At 43.3% G+C, this 13,105-nt stretch overlaps 1 protein-coding gene across 1 annotated transcript; it reads right to left on the bottom strand.

Moving 5' to 3' along the window:
- Positions 1-2,657: 2,657 nt before the first annotated feature.
- prdm2b (PR domain containing 2, with ZNF domain b) lies at positions 2,658-12,784 on the bottom strand. Its single transcript, XM_080025489.1, has 4 exons — positions 12,709-12,784; positions 10,147-10,251; positions 5,541-10,060; positions 2,658-4,302 (listed from the first exon to the last, which is right to left on the bottom strand). Exons 2-4 carry the CDS (start codon positions 10,163-10,165, stop codon positions 4,285-4,287), a joined length of 4,557 nt encoding a protein of 1,518 aa, XP_079881615.1. The 5' UTR covers positions 10,166-10,251; positions 12,709-12,784; the 3' UTR covers positions 2,658-4,284.
- Between the last annotated feature and the right edge of the window lie 321 nt (positions 12,785-13,105).

Below are 13,105 nucleotides of genomic sequence, written 5' to 3'. Positions count from 1 at the left end.
ATTGTACCAAGGCTAAATATCCAGTGGGATGATAGCCTGATTGTTATTAAATTGCGTTTTCCTTTTTTTAATATGGTAAGCCTAAACATCATACCTCGTCAACATCAGCATGTTAGCATTGCCATGGTGCTTTTTTAGCATGCTGAAAAAAAAGCCTCACACAGCTGCTAGAGTGGCTGTAAATAGATAACCCAAGGTGAAACAGGCCTGAAACTGTCCACCAAAGACAGCATAAAAAAACAAAGAAACTAGACAAGGCTATAACAAAAAAAAATTGGTTTCAACAAGTTTACCTTTTCCCCTCAACTCTGATTTTCCTCATCTACAGTTTTAAATCACTCTATTTAAGACATCAGGTCAAGTTATGTAGTGAAATATTTTGGTGATATATCCCATTATAGTGAAAAAAAGCCCCAAGTTAAGTCTACTGTCATGAATACGCTTCTCCTGAACCGTCTGCATTCGGTAATTGAGTTCCACTGCCAACCCCCTAGAGCAGTCTCCATGCTCTCCCGCGTCTTAAATCTGCCTCTCTGGTGTATCCTACTTTACTTCGTCAAGCCGCGCACAGAGCTGCTTGGAATTGCATTTTTTATGAATAAGGCTGAAGCATCTCACCCAGCAATCAATTGAGAGTGCAGTGATATATCTAGCTGACAGCATGAGTACGGTGCGGCTCTCTTCCAAGTGCCCACCCCATACACACAGCCTCAACACCCATAAACTATAGGCTAGGCTCCATCCAAGACATAAACTACAACGTCATGGCACCGGGGCAAATAAACACATCTCTCCATCCCACTGAAGAAAGAAAAATCATGCTTGTGGATCAAAGCCAACATACAGACTGCATTTAAATCATAACCCCATCCATCAATATGAGCACATTTGTTAGGCCTATGTAAGGATCCAGGTCCACCAGACTTCCCTGTTCAGCTGGAGGCACGTTTCTGTCGCACACCTTCTGTCCGGTGGGCTCGGCAGCTCATTAATGTCCACGACTGTGTGACGGATGGGGCCCGAACAAAAATATAAATTAACCACTTTTCTACACTATTCACTGAAACAGTTATAATATTAAGCAATGACTGTGTAAGAGGTAGAGGGATTTATGAGAGTTTGTAATTAGTGTGCACTTAAATATTACATTTAACTGTAATTCTTATCCTTCATGATTCATTTTTGTCCACATAATCCCATCATTTTATTTGATTTAGGATTTTTTTTTATGTTCACTTATTAGCCTACTTACGAATGTGTTAGGCCTGGTGAATTTTTTTTTTGATTTAGCTTACCAGGTTTGATTACATTATTTCATGTGCTTGTGATTTTTGTTTTACTGATTGTGTGCAAAATAAACTTTTTTTTATTGCCTTTGTGACATTATTCTTACTGTGAGTTGTGTAATACGTTAGTGACCCTACAGTATATTTAATTCAAAACTAAATATAACGCAGTAAGACACAATATATAATATGGTGCTTACACAATTATTATATGGTGGGAAATTTATGTCAGGGGCATAGGACTTAATTTCCACAACAAGGATAATAGAGTTTGTAATTTAAGGCAGGGGGTTAAGGGTAGCTCATTCCAAGGTGCCGTTTTTTTAATGATTTAAAAAGGTGGAGTCAGCGGTTCTGGAGAAAGCTTGTGGTCAAAATCAGTGAATATATCCTTACAATCCGCTGCCTATACTTAATGCATGTGCGCTGAAAAAAGATCTGATGAGAATAAACAGCCTAGGCTCTGTAAACTGATATGTAAACAAGAGGTTCCACTGTAGCTAGCAACATTCCCATTTACAGAACCTAGGCTGTGTATTAACACTGGATTTTTTTTCAGCACACACACACAGTACTTAAGGTGGCAAAAAGTGAGGAGATGGTCTCTGATTTTGACAAGCTTTCTTCAGAATCGCTGACTCCACCTTTGATTCAATAAAAAAAACTGCACCTTCGAATGAGCGACCCTTATGAAGCACCGACAGACAAAATGTGTAACTACTCTTGCACATTTTGCTCCCTTTTCCATGTTGAGCTACACAAAGTGAAGCTTCACAGCGGCATTAAGAATTTAAGGTACTGTATGACTCACATATCAAACTCCCTGACAAGTGCACTGTTCCCAAAATAGATACAGATCTTGCCGCAACTAGCAAGCTGACGATGGCCATGGCCCCCCCACGGTAGCTGCCTGCTGACCTGCAAAATAAAAAGGCAGCAACTTCAAATCTGATTCATGTTAAGTGCTACCTCCTATCAAATTCAAATAAAATGTTAACTAAAAGTCCTTTTGCATAACAGAGCAGATCGTTGACAGGCTGTAAGTGGAAAAAGCAATCTGCAAATGTAATCCGGAAAACTTTATTACAGCCGTAATGGCAGGGACATCTATTATCTTAAATAAAGAAAAGGTCTCCATGAATAAAGTAGCCTGAAAAGAGAAGGACCCACTTATGAGTGCAGTTAATCACATTCTATCACTAAGGCTGCAAAGTAATCCTTGATTTTTACAAAACCATTAAACTAATAAGACAATTACCACAGACTGAATTTATCTCCTAACTGTTTGTACTCACATTTTGCAGAGCAGAATGTTTGGGGAACCCCTGTAAGCAATAATAAAGCTGAACACAAATTGAAAAACTTTTTTTTTTTATTATGTCAATTACAGCAAAAGGTTTTACTTGAGGTCATTCGGGATTTTTTTGTCTTTGTTCATCCTTAAATACATAATCTTGCTGCTAAAAAGGCAAAACATGAAGATTTTTCTTGTGGAAATATAAATTAGCTTCAAATCATATTGTTAAATTTTCCATTAACATGCTACAAGCGCTTAAGCACTGCCTAGTATCTCTGTGGTGCAACTGGGTAGAGAGTGAGACAGTGGGGTGAGCACTGGAGAGACCATAAACTTAAAAATAAGAAACTCGTCATTGGTAAGTCTTACCAAATAGATCGACTCAAAAAAAAAACAAAGAAGATCTTTCAGTTACATTACCGTGACCTGGCTCTCGCCTGAAAAATGACACGTGATACAACTTTTTACAAGTCCACTTAGAAGGGGTCAAAGTAATACAAAACTGCTGCATTCAACTTCTTTGAGGATTTGAGTAACCATCATGCATTTTGGCATTGAAAAGTTGGTTCATGTGTCATTTCCACGCACTCGATTGCTTAACAGAGACGATCAATTCAGAGAGTTGTCGGCAGAAAAGGCCGCAAAAATAGTCTTTTGAGATTAGGTGAGTGATTTGCACCAATTTACCAATGCAACAGACCTGAATACATTCCATTAATCAAAGTTTAATCGAGTCAATCTTACTGATCCAGCCGGAAACATTTTGGCAGTTTGTTTTAAAGTGCTGCAGGAACACTGAGCAGAATGGGTTATATTAAAATTTTCTTTTCAAGGCGGACAATTATTTTAAGGAGACAACATCATTCCCATCATTCTACAACTGGAATCAACTGCTAACGTCAAATTAACAACAAAAAAAATAGTCAAGAGAAAGCAAGTAAAAACATGAGACACACTGGAGATTTAGACCAAAGGAATAGCCGTCAGGCCGCACATCCAACCATAACCATACACATACTTACCATACACATATACAGTGTTCCTGAGGACCAATTGTTGCAGTAAACAACTGCCATTTTCATTTTTGTTTCCAAAACAAAAATATGCCGATAAGATATATTCTACAATATAATGACTACAAACATTTTTAAACCAAACATACATACTTTGCAAATCATGTATAAACTGAGGTGGCTGTTGGGAGAGACATGGAAATTGGCTTAATCTAGTTTATACTCTATTCAGCACACATGCATTAAGAGACTCAAATCTAAAACAAACAAATGGGTGGGGAAACCGAACGAAAGAATAAACAAGTTTACCTAACCCTTACTGATACATGATTGCCATTTGCAATATATCAGCTTCCCAACATAACAGAGCCCTAATGTTACTGTTTTGGGTCCAGTAATGACACATTTGTATATATTAACTCATTGTCATTTACAGTTTATTTTTTCCTTTTTTTTGCAAGGCTGGCTTAAATTGAGGCTCAGTTCAGTTCAGAAGATAAGATGGAAGATAAAGAGAGTTCTCTCCTTATATCCAGCAAAGGCAGTTGAGACAAGCAGACTTCACTTGTTTTGAGTGAAAAAGCCCAACACAAAAGATCAACCTCAGTGCTGTCAGTGCCTTGATTAGTCCGGAGCTGAGAGGTGAGCACAGTATTCCCAGGGAAGAGCTCAACAATATCCATATGGCTCACTTCATCAACACCTCCTGCAACACACAAGACAAAGAACGTTTGTCAAAAACAGAAAAGTAACCTTTCACAGACACACACACACACACACACACACATATATATATAAATATATTTTTCTTAAATAAATAAGATTAAATACAAAAAAATGACACGTGACGTATGTAATGAAACTGGAGAATTTGCTGTTTTTCCTTGTAATTTTTTACTGCATCTTTGGGGTTCTCGACTATTGGTTCAAACAAGACGAATGTCACCACTGGCTCTAGGAAATTATAATGGTTGATGTGATCCGTTTAAGTTGAATAGGTACTGTATATATTCATCTTTTACATAGACACATACTTGCCCTCTAAATTCTAAAAAATTACTTTTTCATAAAATAAGCCCTAAAACAGTTGTGCTTTTAGATTTGTGGTCTTGTATTTCTTAAAGCTCCCATATTATACACTTTTTGGTACTATTATACACCATATTATATGGTCTTAGTGGTCCCTAATACGTTTTTCTTTAATTGTTTGCTGAAAAAAACTTTCAGATAATTTATTGTACTATGCTGATGTTCAGCTAATCTCACAATGGCCTATTTTTTAAAAAGAGCTGCAGCTCCCCTCGTAAATATACAATCTTTGAGCTCCCCCTGCCCCCTGTCCGGAAGCGAAGCCAGATACGCCTTGCCCTCTGTCTGTCAGGGCCGTGGACCAATAAGAAATAGGGGTGTGGGCTGCACAGTGGAAGCTTCTGGCTTTCCAGTTTGTGAGGTCAGAAACGAGGAGAATTCTGACTGGAGTATATGGGGGGAGGGGTGGGGGTTTCAGAAAGGGGGAGAGTGAGAAAAGGAGAGATTGTTATTTTTTAAAATATTTTGGCAGTCTCTAGGCACACCGTGGACCCATGGATATGTTAGAACACATTTAAAAAGTGCATTTAGCATAATATGGGACCTTTAAGATATAACATAAATCTTAGTTAAATTAGTCAATCCATTATGGATCTTATTACTTTAGTTTATCTGGAGACAGCAATAACTGTTAACAGTTTAGTTAACCCAGATTGTTTTTGTTTTGCATTGTGCCCAACAGCTGGACATTTTGTGGTTGAAAAAGTCGTCAGCGCTCTTTTGGTGGCATATAGTGAGGCCCGATATATCTGCCAAGACAATATGAGCCTGGCCTTATTATCTTGTCAGTCCACAATAAAGACGAAACAACACAATGGAGACAAAGGGGAGAAAGAAACGCAAGCAATGTCTCACCTGAGTCTCTTTTGGTTCTTGAATTGGTGGTTCCTCAATTCTGACCTCGGCCGAAGGAGCTGTGTTGGCTATCTGTAAGCTCCTGGTGACTGGACCGCCTACTCTGTCCCTCATTCGAAGGGAGAAGCGCTCCTCTTTCTTCAGCTGTTGTGGTGCTGGTGGTTTGGCCTCTGCTAATCTCTTGGGTGCTGCCTCTTTGCCCATCCGCTGCATTCTCATGGCCGGCCGTTGCTGTGCAGTGTCACTGGGAGTGTCGGGGGCTGATGGGGTAGGAGGTAGAGACTGAACTTGGCCCTTCTTTGTTTTTTTGCTGACAGACACTGGTGCTGGGAAGGAGGCAGGCCTCTTTAGTCGGCCCAGCTTAGCTTTGACTTTGCTTGCCTGAAGGGGCCCAGGGTCTGCTGCACCAGAGCTACGGGCTCTGGTCTTCCCCAGGCGCTTAGGCTCCGGCTCTGTCTGTGGTATTTCGGACTCTGGGGCTTTCTTCCTAAGATTCATGTTTTTATCTACTGCAGACACTACCGCTTCTTTTTTCACCTCGGCTACAGCTTTCCTGCCCTTTTTAACAACAGGCTTCATGGGACAGCTGACAGCCATATGTTTACTGAGACTTGCAGGATAAGTAAACTCACGACTGCAGTGGGGGCAAACATTAGAGTTGACCTCTTCTTCCACTTTAACAGTAGTCTTCTTTGCAATGGTGGCAGCTTTATTTTTATGTGAAATCGCCCTCTGGACGAGCTGGTTTTTCTTCTTACTGAGGGCACTCATTTTCGTTTTACCAGTGTCTTGATTAAAGTTAAGTCTCTTTGGCTGACCCATTCGACGGAAAGCACTCAGGGCTGCAGTGGCTGCTGAGGGTGACACGACTCCATTCGGACTCTTCACTATTTGCTTGAGGGGGATGGGGTTTTTCTTGGGAGTGTAACGCTTCTTATCACTGGCATTGGCACAGGCCAAAATGTGCTTGTGCAGTTCGGGCATATTGTCAAAGCTGTTGCCGCACTTGGTACAGCGAATGGCAGTGGTGAACGTTTGGGGTATGTTGTGGGTGGTGAAGTTAGTGGCTGAAGCTACAGAGCCGGCATGGGAACGGCTATGATAGGGAAAAGGGGGTGGTTTATAACTGGGGTAGTGTTGATTAATGCCAAGGCGGACATCTGGACCTTTAGGCTTCCCACCTTCTGAGGCCATGATTTTTATTGTAGTGTACAGCTCCTCATTGGGGTCCTCTGCGCCGTCCTCTGCATGATTACCATTAACATCAGGCTCTGCTTTTGCTGTATCAGAGTTATTTTGTGGAGCGGCTTCCTCGGTCGCCTCTGGTGCTGGTGTTGAGGGACTGCTTTCCTCTTTGGCTCGGGATGGATCTGTGTAGTTTTGCGGCCTCAGCTTGCCACTCTCCACGGTGGTGTGTGAACATATGTCGTTTGGATGCAGATCCTTTTGGTGCTGCTGGAGGTTACAGAGAAATGCAAACTCTTTTGAACAAACGGAGCACACAAAGATCCTGCCCACTCCATGTAGTGTTGTCCGGTGAGCCAGCAAAGCCTTGGCTTCACCGAACAGCTGTACACAGAATTCACACTTGAACGGCCAATCAGCGGCATGCTCTGCGATATGTCCGCTGAGCTCTTTGATGGAGTTGAACGGCTCCTCGCAGACATTACACACAAACGTCTTGCAGTACGGCGAGTCATCTTCATCCACCTCAGAGGCTTTATCAGGAGCGGCAGGCTGAGGTGCCGAGTCGACACCGTCCCGAGGTCGGTGATTTGTAACAGGCAGCTCATCTACGCAGTTCTGAGGCTCTTCTTTAATCTTAATCTGTGGGAGGGATTGTGAAACCAATGACGGGAGCGGATCTTTTGATACGGGGGCAGGAGATGATGATGAAGACGAGTAGGATTCTGGCTGAGATGAGAGAGCTGCAGGAGATTTCTCCGTTACTGAGTCAAGGTTTTGATTCATTTTGCCATTTGGGAGACTGCTGCAAGCTGTAGCCAGAGAAACATCTTCTGTAGTGGGCTGATCTACTGAGGTCGGCTGGTGAGGGCTTGACGTCTCGGAACGATCGAGGGGATCTTTAAGTGGAGTCTTTAGGGAGTCCGGTGGCTCAGGGATACTGTTCTCTTCCTCGTCTTGGTTTTCTTCAGCTGACAAAATCTCCTCCGAGTCCGACTTGTCTTCAACTGACTTTGGAGACATTTTTGGCGAGAGGACGGGAAGTGGTCTCAGTGCGGAGGAGTCTGAAGGCTGAGACAGAGGAGAGCTAGGCATAGTTGGTGGAGAGGGTATAGTAGGGAGTACAGGGGGTGGTGGGGTCGGGGAGGTCACACTGGAGGCATCGGGGGAAGAGGGGTTCATGGTGACAGGGGTCAGGGAGGGCGGAGAGGGGTGGGCAGACTCCGATGCAGTGTTTGGAGACCGAGGTTGAAAACAACTTAGGTTCGCTAAGGCCAAAGGACCCTCCTCCGCTGGCAAAGGCAGACCCACATACTCATTCATCAGCACTTTTTCAAGCATGCTGGTGTTGGGCTTTCTCTTTTTGACCAGCGGCTGTGGTGCTGGACTTCCTTTCGAGTCAGGCTCCGCATTGCTCTTTCGAGTAAAGCTTAAATCAAGAGCCGAATCCCCCGTCGGCTTATTGAAGCTGTCACTCCTCCTACTGACAGAGTTTGAAAGATCCAAGGGCTGCTGATTACAAGAATTTCCACCGCTGCTTGAAGACGCTTGGCCGTGCATATTATTTTCAGATAGGCTCTGGTTTTCTCCATCGTCCTTGTCCAGAAGGTTCCCGGGGGGTGACACGCTGCAGTTTTCCAGCTTTGGCACCTTAAGTGTGTAACAGGTCGCCACCTCGGCTTTATAGCTTTCTGTTTTACATGAAGGACTGAGCTGCGGGGATGACGGGGGAGAGGCCGTTCTTCTTTTAAACCTGCTAGAGGCCCCCGACAGTGCCGTGACAGAAAGCGGGGAGGCCAGTCTATGGCTTTCTGTTATCAGGGAGATGGTTGATTTATGAAGGTCTTGTGTCTGAAGGAGCTGTTTAAGCTTAGGGGAGAGATAAACAGTTTTCTCTCGTTGCAGAGCTGATGAATCTGAAGCTTGCTGGAACAGTCCGCCCATTAACAAGTTAGATGAGGAAGATGTAGAGGATGATGACGACGATGAAGAGGCTGTGAAAGATGTGGATTCTGTCTCCACTTTAAGGCTGGGGACGAGTGGGGGTGTAGTTGTCCTCCTTTTTGCTGCCATCTGGCCCATGTTGGAGTTTTGTTTTACGGCACTGGTTCTACCCTCCTTCAGTGCCTGACTGATCTGATTTGGGCTGATGATGACTGTGTCCAGACCAAACAGAGCCGCAGATCTAGAGTCCACCTCGATCACCTCACAGCTGCTCACAGCGCTGGTGGATAGGATCTTGCCGTCGATGTAGAAGCTCAAATTCTCAGAGATGTTTTTGGATATGTCGATTGCGTAATCGTCTCGGTCTACCTCGTCTTCTGTGTCTGCACTGGGCACGTAGACGAGCGGGGGGCTGGTGCTGGGGGACTCACCTGGCTGCTGTTGTTGCTGCACTGAGGGCTCTTGCATGAGCATGCCTTTCCTTCGAACGCCCTTCGGTAATAAGTGTCTTTCGTGTATTCTGCGTTGGTGTCTGCGCATGTTTGTGTGTGTGCCAAATGCTTTATTACAGTACTTGCAGGGATGGAGTTCTTTCGACTCCCCATTTTCATCCAACATAAAGGGACGGTCAGCGTGAGGGCCCAACTCCTTTCTCTGCATCTCAGAGTTGTGCAGATGACCTCTAGTAAACTGGGATCCTATGGCTATGTAGTGACTAGTTGGGCTGGTGCAGTCTGGACTTGAACCGTCAGTCTGCACCACTGGACTGAGTAGGCTGGCGGTCCCAGCCAGAGAGCCAGGCCTTTTCTTAGGGCCACTCTCATGCCTTCTCTCGTGCCGCCGTCGTCCCACCTGGGAGCCAAAGGATTTACTGCAGTAGCGGCACTTAAAGAGTTGAGTTTGCTGGTTTGTGATGGCGTGAATGTGAGTGTGACGTTCCAGACCCTGTCTGGTAGAGAAGTGGCGCTCACAGTATTGACAGGGGTACGACTCTCCGTGAGGATCAACCTCAAGGTCACCATCGGGGTCAAGGTCGCCATCGGGGTCAACCTCTGGTTCTTGCCCTGCAAGAGAGGAAGACCCCAACATTCCTTGCAAAGCCTTATGGCTTTCTTCACCACGGCTCAGCTCCATGCCAGGCTGTTTCATTTGCATGAAATGAGCTGTAGGTGAACGCTGAGCAGTTGGCTGCTGAACTGCTCTTTGCTCCTCCAAATAATCAGCATCCTCTTCTTCTTCCTCCTCCTCCTCCTCCTCTCCATTTCCTCTGTCTGTCATCACTGCTGACATGTCCTCCACATCTCTAGGGTCAGTGCTTCTCATGGGATGGGTTTCCTGGAGTTCCAGTGAGGGTCCAAAGGTTGATGACCTCTCATCCTCCTCCTTCAGACCTGTAAAACATTATATCAAGAAATTCAAGTTGTGCTTTTTCATGGAACCATTTCAAGAATCAAGAATAAGGAATTAGTTAACTCACCATCACCCCCATCCCACATTTCCTTGGCAGTAGGTTTGGTTACTCTTGTTTTCTCAAATCCCCCCAAACCAGACTGCCTGGCTCTCTCCAGCAGCTTTCTTCTGGCTGCAAGAACACAGAAACACAGCAGTTTGTTTTGGGCTTGATCAGAAGCAAACAGGTTTAAAAACGAAAATGGTAGAAAAACTGTATATTTTATATACCGTGTTTTTTTCCAGGAGCAGAATAATCCGCAACAAATGCACAAAAAAAATAAGAATCAAATTGGACCTATTACTTTTAAATGTTAAGAATATGGTTGCTGTTATGTGTGCATTATTTATAAAATAAAATACATTTTAGTTAAATAGCAGTTTAAAAAAAAAGTTCTAGTAACCAAATAGGGACGGTAAATTTGGCTTAAAAACAGATATGTAATAAATGACGTCTCTTTGCAAATAAAGGGACCTATGAAACCTATATTGGGAAAACATCTATTTTACTTTATCACCTCATGTGTTCATTTTATTACAGCAAATCATCTGTGATGGCATACCACATAATGCTATTTAGAAATGAAAAAGAAAAGTGCCAGTGACTGCTTTTGAAATTCTAATGAATGTGTGGATAAACCTTACAGCCTCACTTTGTATTCAGGATTATGGGCTTATATTTGTGAGAAAGTTAAATAATACAATCACTAACTAAGTTATGTCTGGCTATGCTTGATATAACCCCATATGAAATTTTGTAAGCCTTGTCTGACTCAAGAGGCTTCCCTGGCACCTCCTCATCATTGGAGTGTGTCAACAAGGTCACCTGACCTGGCCTACAAAGGCTAATTCATACAAGAGAAACACATGCTGTAGGTCAGTCATCTGACTAGACCAGCACAGTGAGAGGGGTCATGTCAAAGCTAGAGCAGCAAGCAACAGAATATTGTATAAGCATTCATGACAACTATCCTGTCTTTTTTTTTTAAATCCAGAAGTCACTTGCAAGTACACAAACTGGCCTGCATCAGTTAGGTAACATGCATGGTGTTTGAACATGAAGCTAGCAGGATGGATAGGCTAACTTCCTCAAGGTTGACTGTAGCATGCAGGGCTGCCAAAAGCCAATTAACTGCAGTATAAAAGAGATGTGCTAGAGGCTATTGCCTGTTGGTTTACTGGTTTAGCACTTGAACAACAAGACTGCAATTAAGCATGACGACATTAAGCATGATGACATTTCAAAAAGCTTAAAACTCAGGACACTAGCTCACATTACTTTATTGTTTCTTGACTATATTTACGTGTTGATTGTTAATTACATCTAAGCAGAGTTGGAATCTCTTAATGATCTAGCCTACACGGGGCTATTGTATTATTGTAATGTTATACTGTAAAATGTCATAAGGGCTTCTTTACCATACATTGCACCACGCTAATGTCCCTGATCCGACCATGCCAAATATTTATGATAAATAGGGAGAACAAGAAGCATCAACAGATACAGTCATACAGCAAACTCTGACTTTATACATTTGTATTAAGTTGCACTCTTCTTCATGGTGCCGCATTTAATCAACAACATGATCCAAAACATGGCAACACTAGCCTATGTCCAAAGTTCATACTGACACATGTAAATTGTGACATATAACAGCAGTGTTTATTATTAAAGTTGTAAATAAGACATCACTGACTTTTAAGTTTATGTCATTATATCTTATTGGGTGTTTTCTTGTGATTTTTACTCCAGTTGAGCAGGTCTTGGTTTTGATGTCTCAAGTCGCGAAATGTTAATGTTGTCAAACCAGGCCATAACACTACATCGACATATTATAATGAACCCCACGGTGTTTACCGTATGCATATAATCAGATGTTAATCATAATTTACCCCAGATATTGTGTCATCCGTACACCGATGTGTGCGTGCAACCAGGACCTAGCCGTTTAGCCTCATGCTAGCGTGCAACAACCAAGTCTGACAACTCGATGAACTGGTTATTCTGGACGTAAAATACGAAGTTTAAAACACTCTTCATAGATACAACAGCTATATTTTAGGTTGTTAACCCCAAACCCTGCGCTGTAGTTCGCCTACAGTTGGGATAAGATGGCAGGCTAGTTAGCTAACCTGCTAGGCCATCATCAAGTAGAGAGGCTCGCCGATGGATGGCTCTCATGCTTTAGGAAACTCAAGGAAGGTCACATCCTCGACAACGTCGGGACCCAGAGGAGGGGGAAAAGCTGCTAAAAAGTTGCCAAGATGCTGGTTTAACAGCCCGACGATGTGTTTCACGGCAACTGTGTGGCTAATCCGTGGTTTTTGGGGGATAATTGTGCCCACGGCGAGGAGTTTTAGATCGGGTATGAAAGTGGAGAAAAGCCCCACACATCGCCACCGTTCACGTTAGCCTCCACTAGCCTTCCTTCATTTGTAGCTAGCTAGCTCGCCTGTTACAACTTCGACTGCAAAGAGATCGATTCATGGCGAACTTAACGTGCAGCACACAGACACACAGAGGGAAAGAGAGAGCAGGAGATTACACCCGAGCAGAAATGCCATCTGTGGTTTTAAAGTAAGGCCTCACCTCGCTTTGCCCTGGGAGAGTTTTTCCTGCTCAGGCTGCTGGCTCTTTCTTCCTCCAGTGCAGCTGTTATCTCGGGGTTGTCTTCCACAGTGTACCACACCAGCAGCTCCTCTCCCGGCCCGATAGGCTGTAACAATGAGAGATGAGGTCGGCCACCAATCACAGTCTGGTTTGCTGAGAGTCAAGAGGGGGATATTTGGGCCACTGTGCATCTTATCTAAGAGGGGGGTGGTGGTTGTGGAATTTGACAGTTTTTTCACCATAGTCTGCAATAAAGATTTTCCTCCAATGGTGCAAATGTTTGAATGGCATGTCTATTTTTTTTTTGTAGTAACCATAACTCTACTTTAAGGATAAAACACCTCACACTCAGTTAAAGTTTCTACTCTCTATTACA

This window comes from Ammodytes marinus (assembly GCF_949987685.1).
Source record: "Ammodytes marinus genome assembly, chromosome: 4".
NCBI classification, from domain to species: domain Eukaryota; kingdom Metazoa; phylum Chordata; class Actinopteri; order Uranoscopiformes; family Ammodytidae; genus Ammodytes; species Ammodytes marinus.
This window is presented reverse-complemented; position numbering and strand designations above follow the sequence as displayed.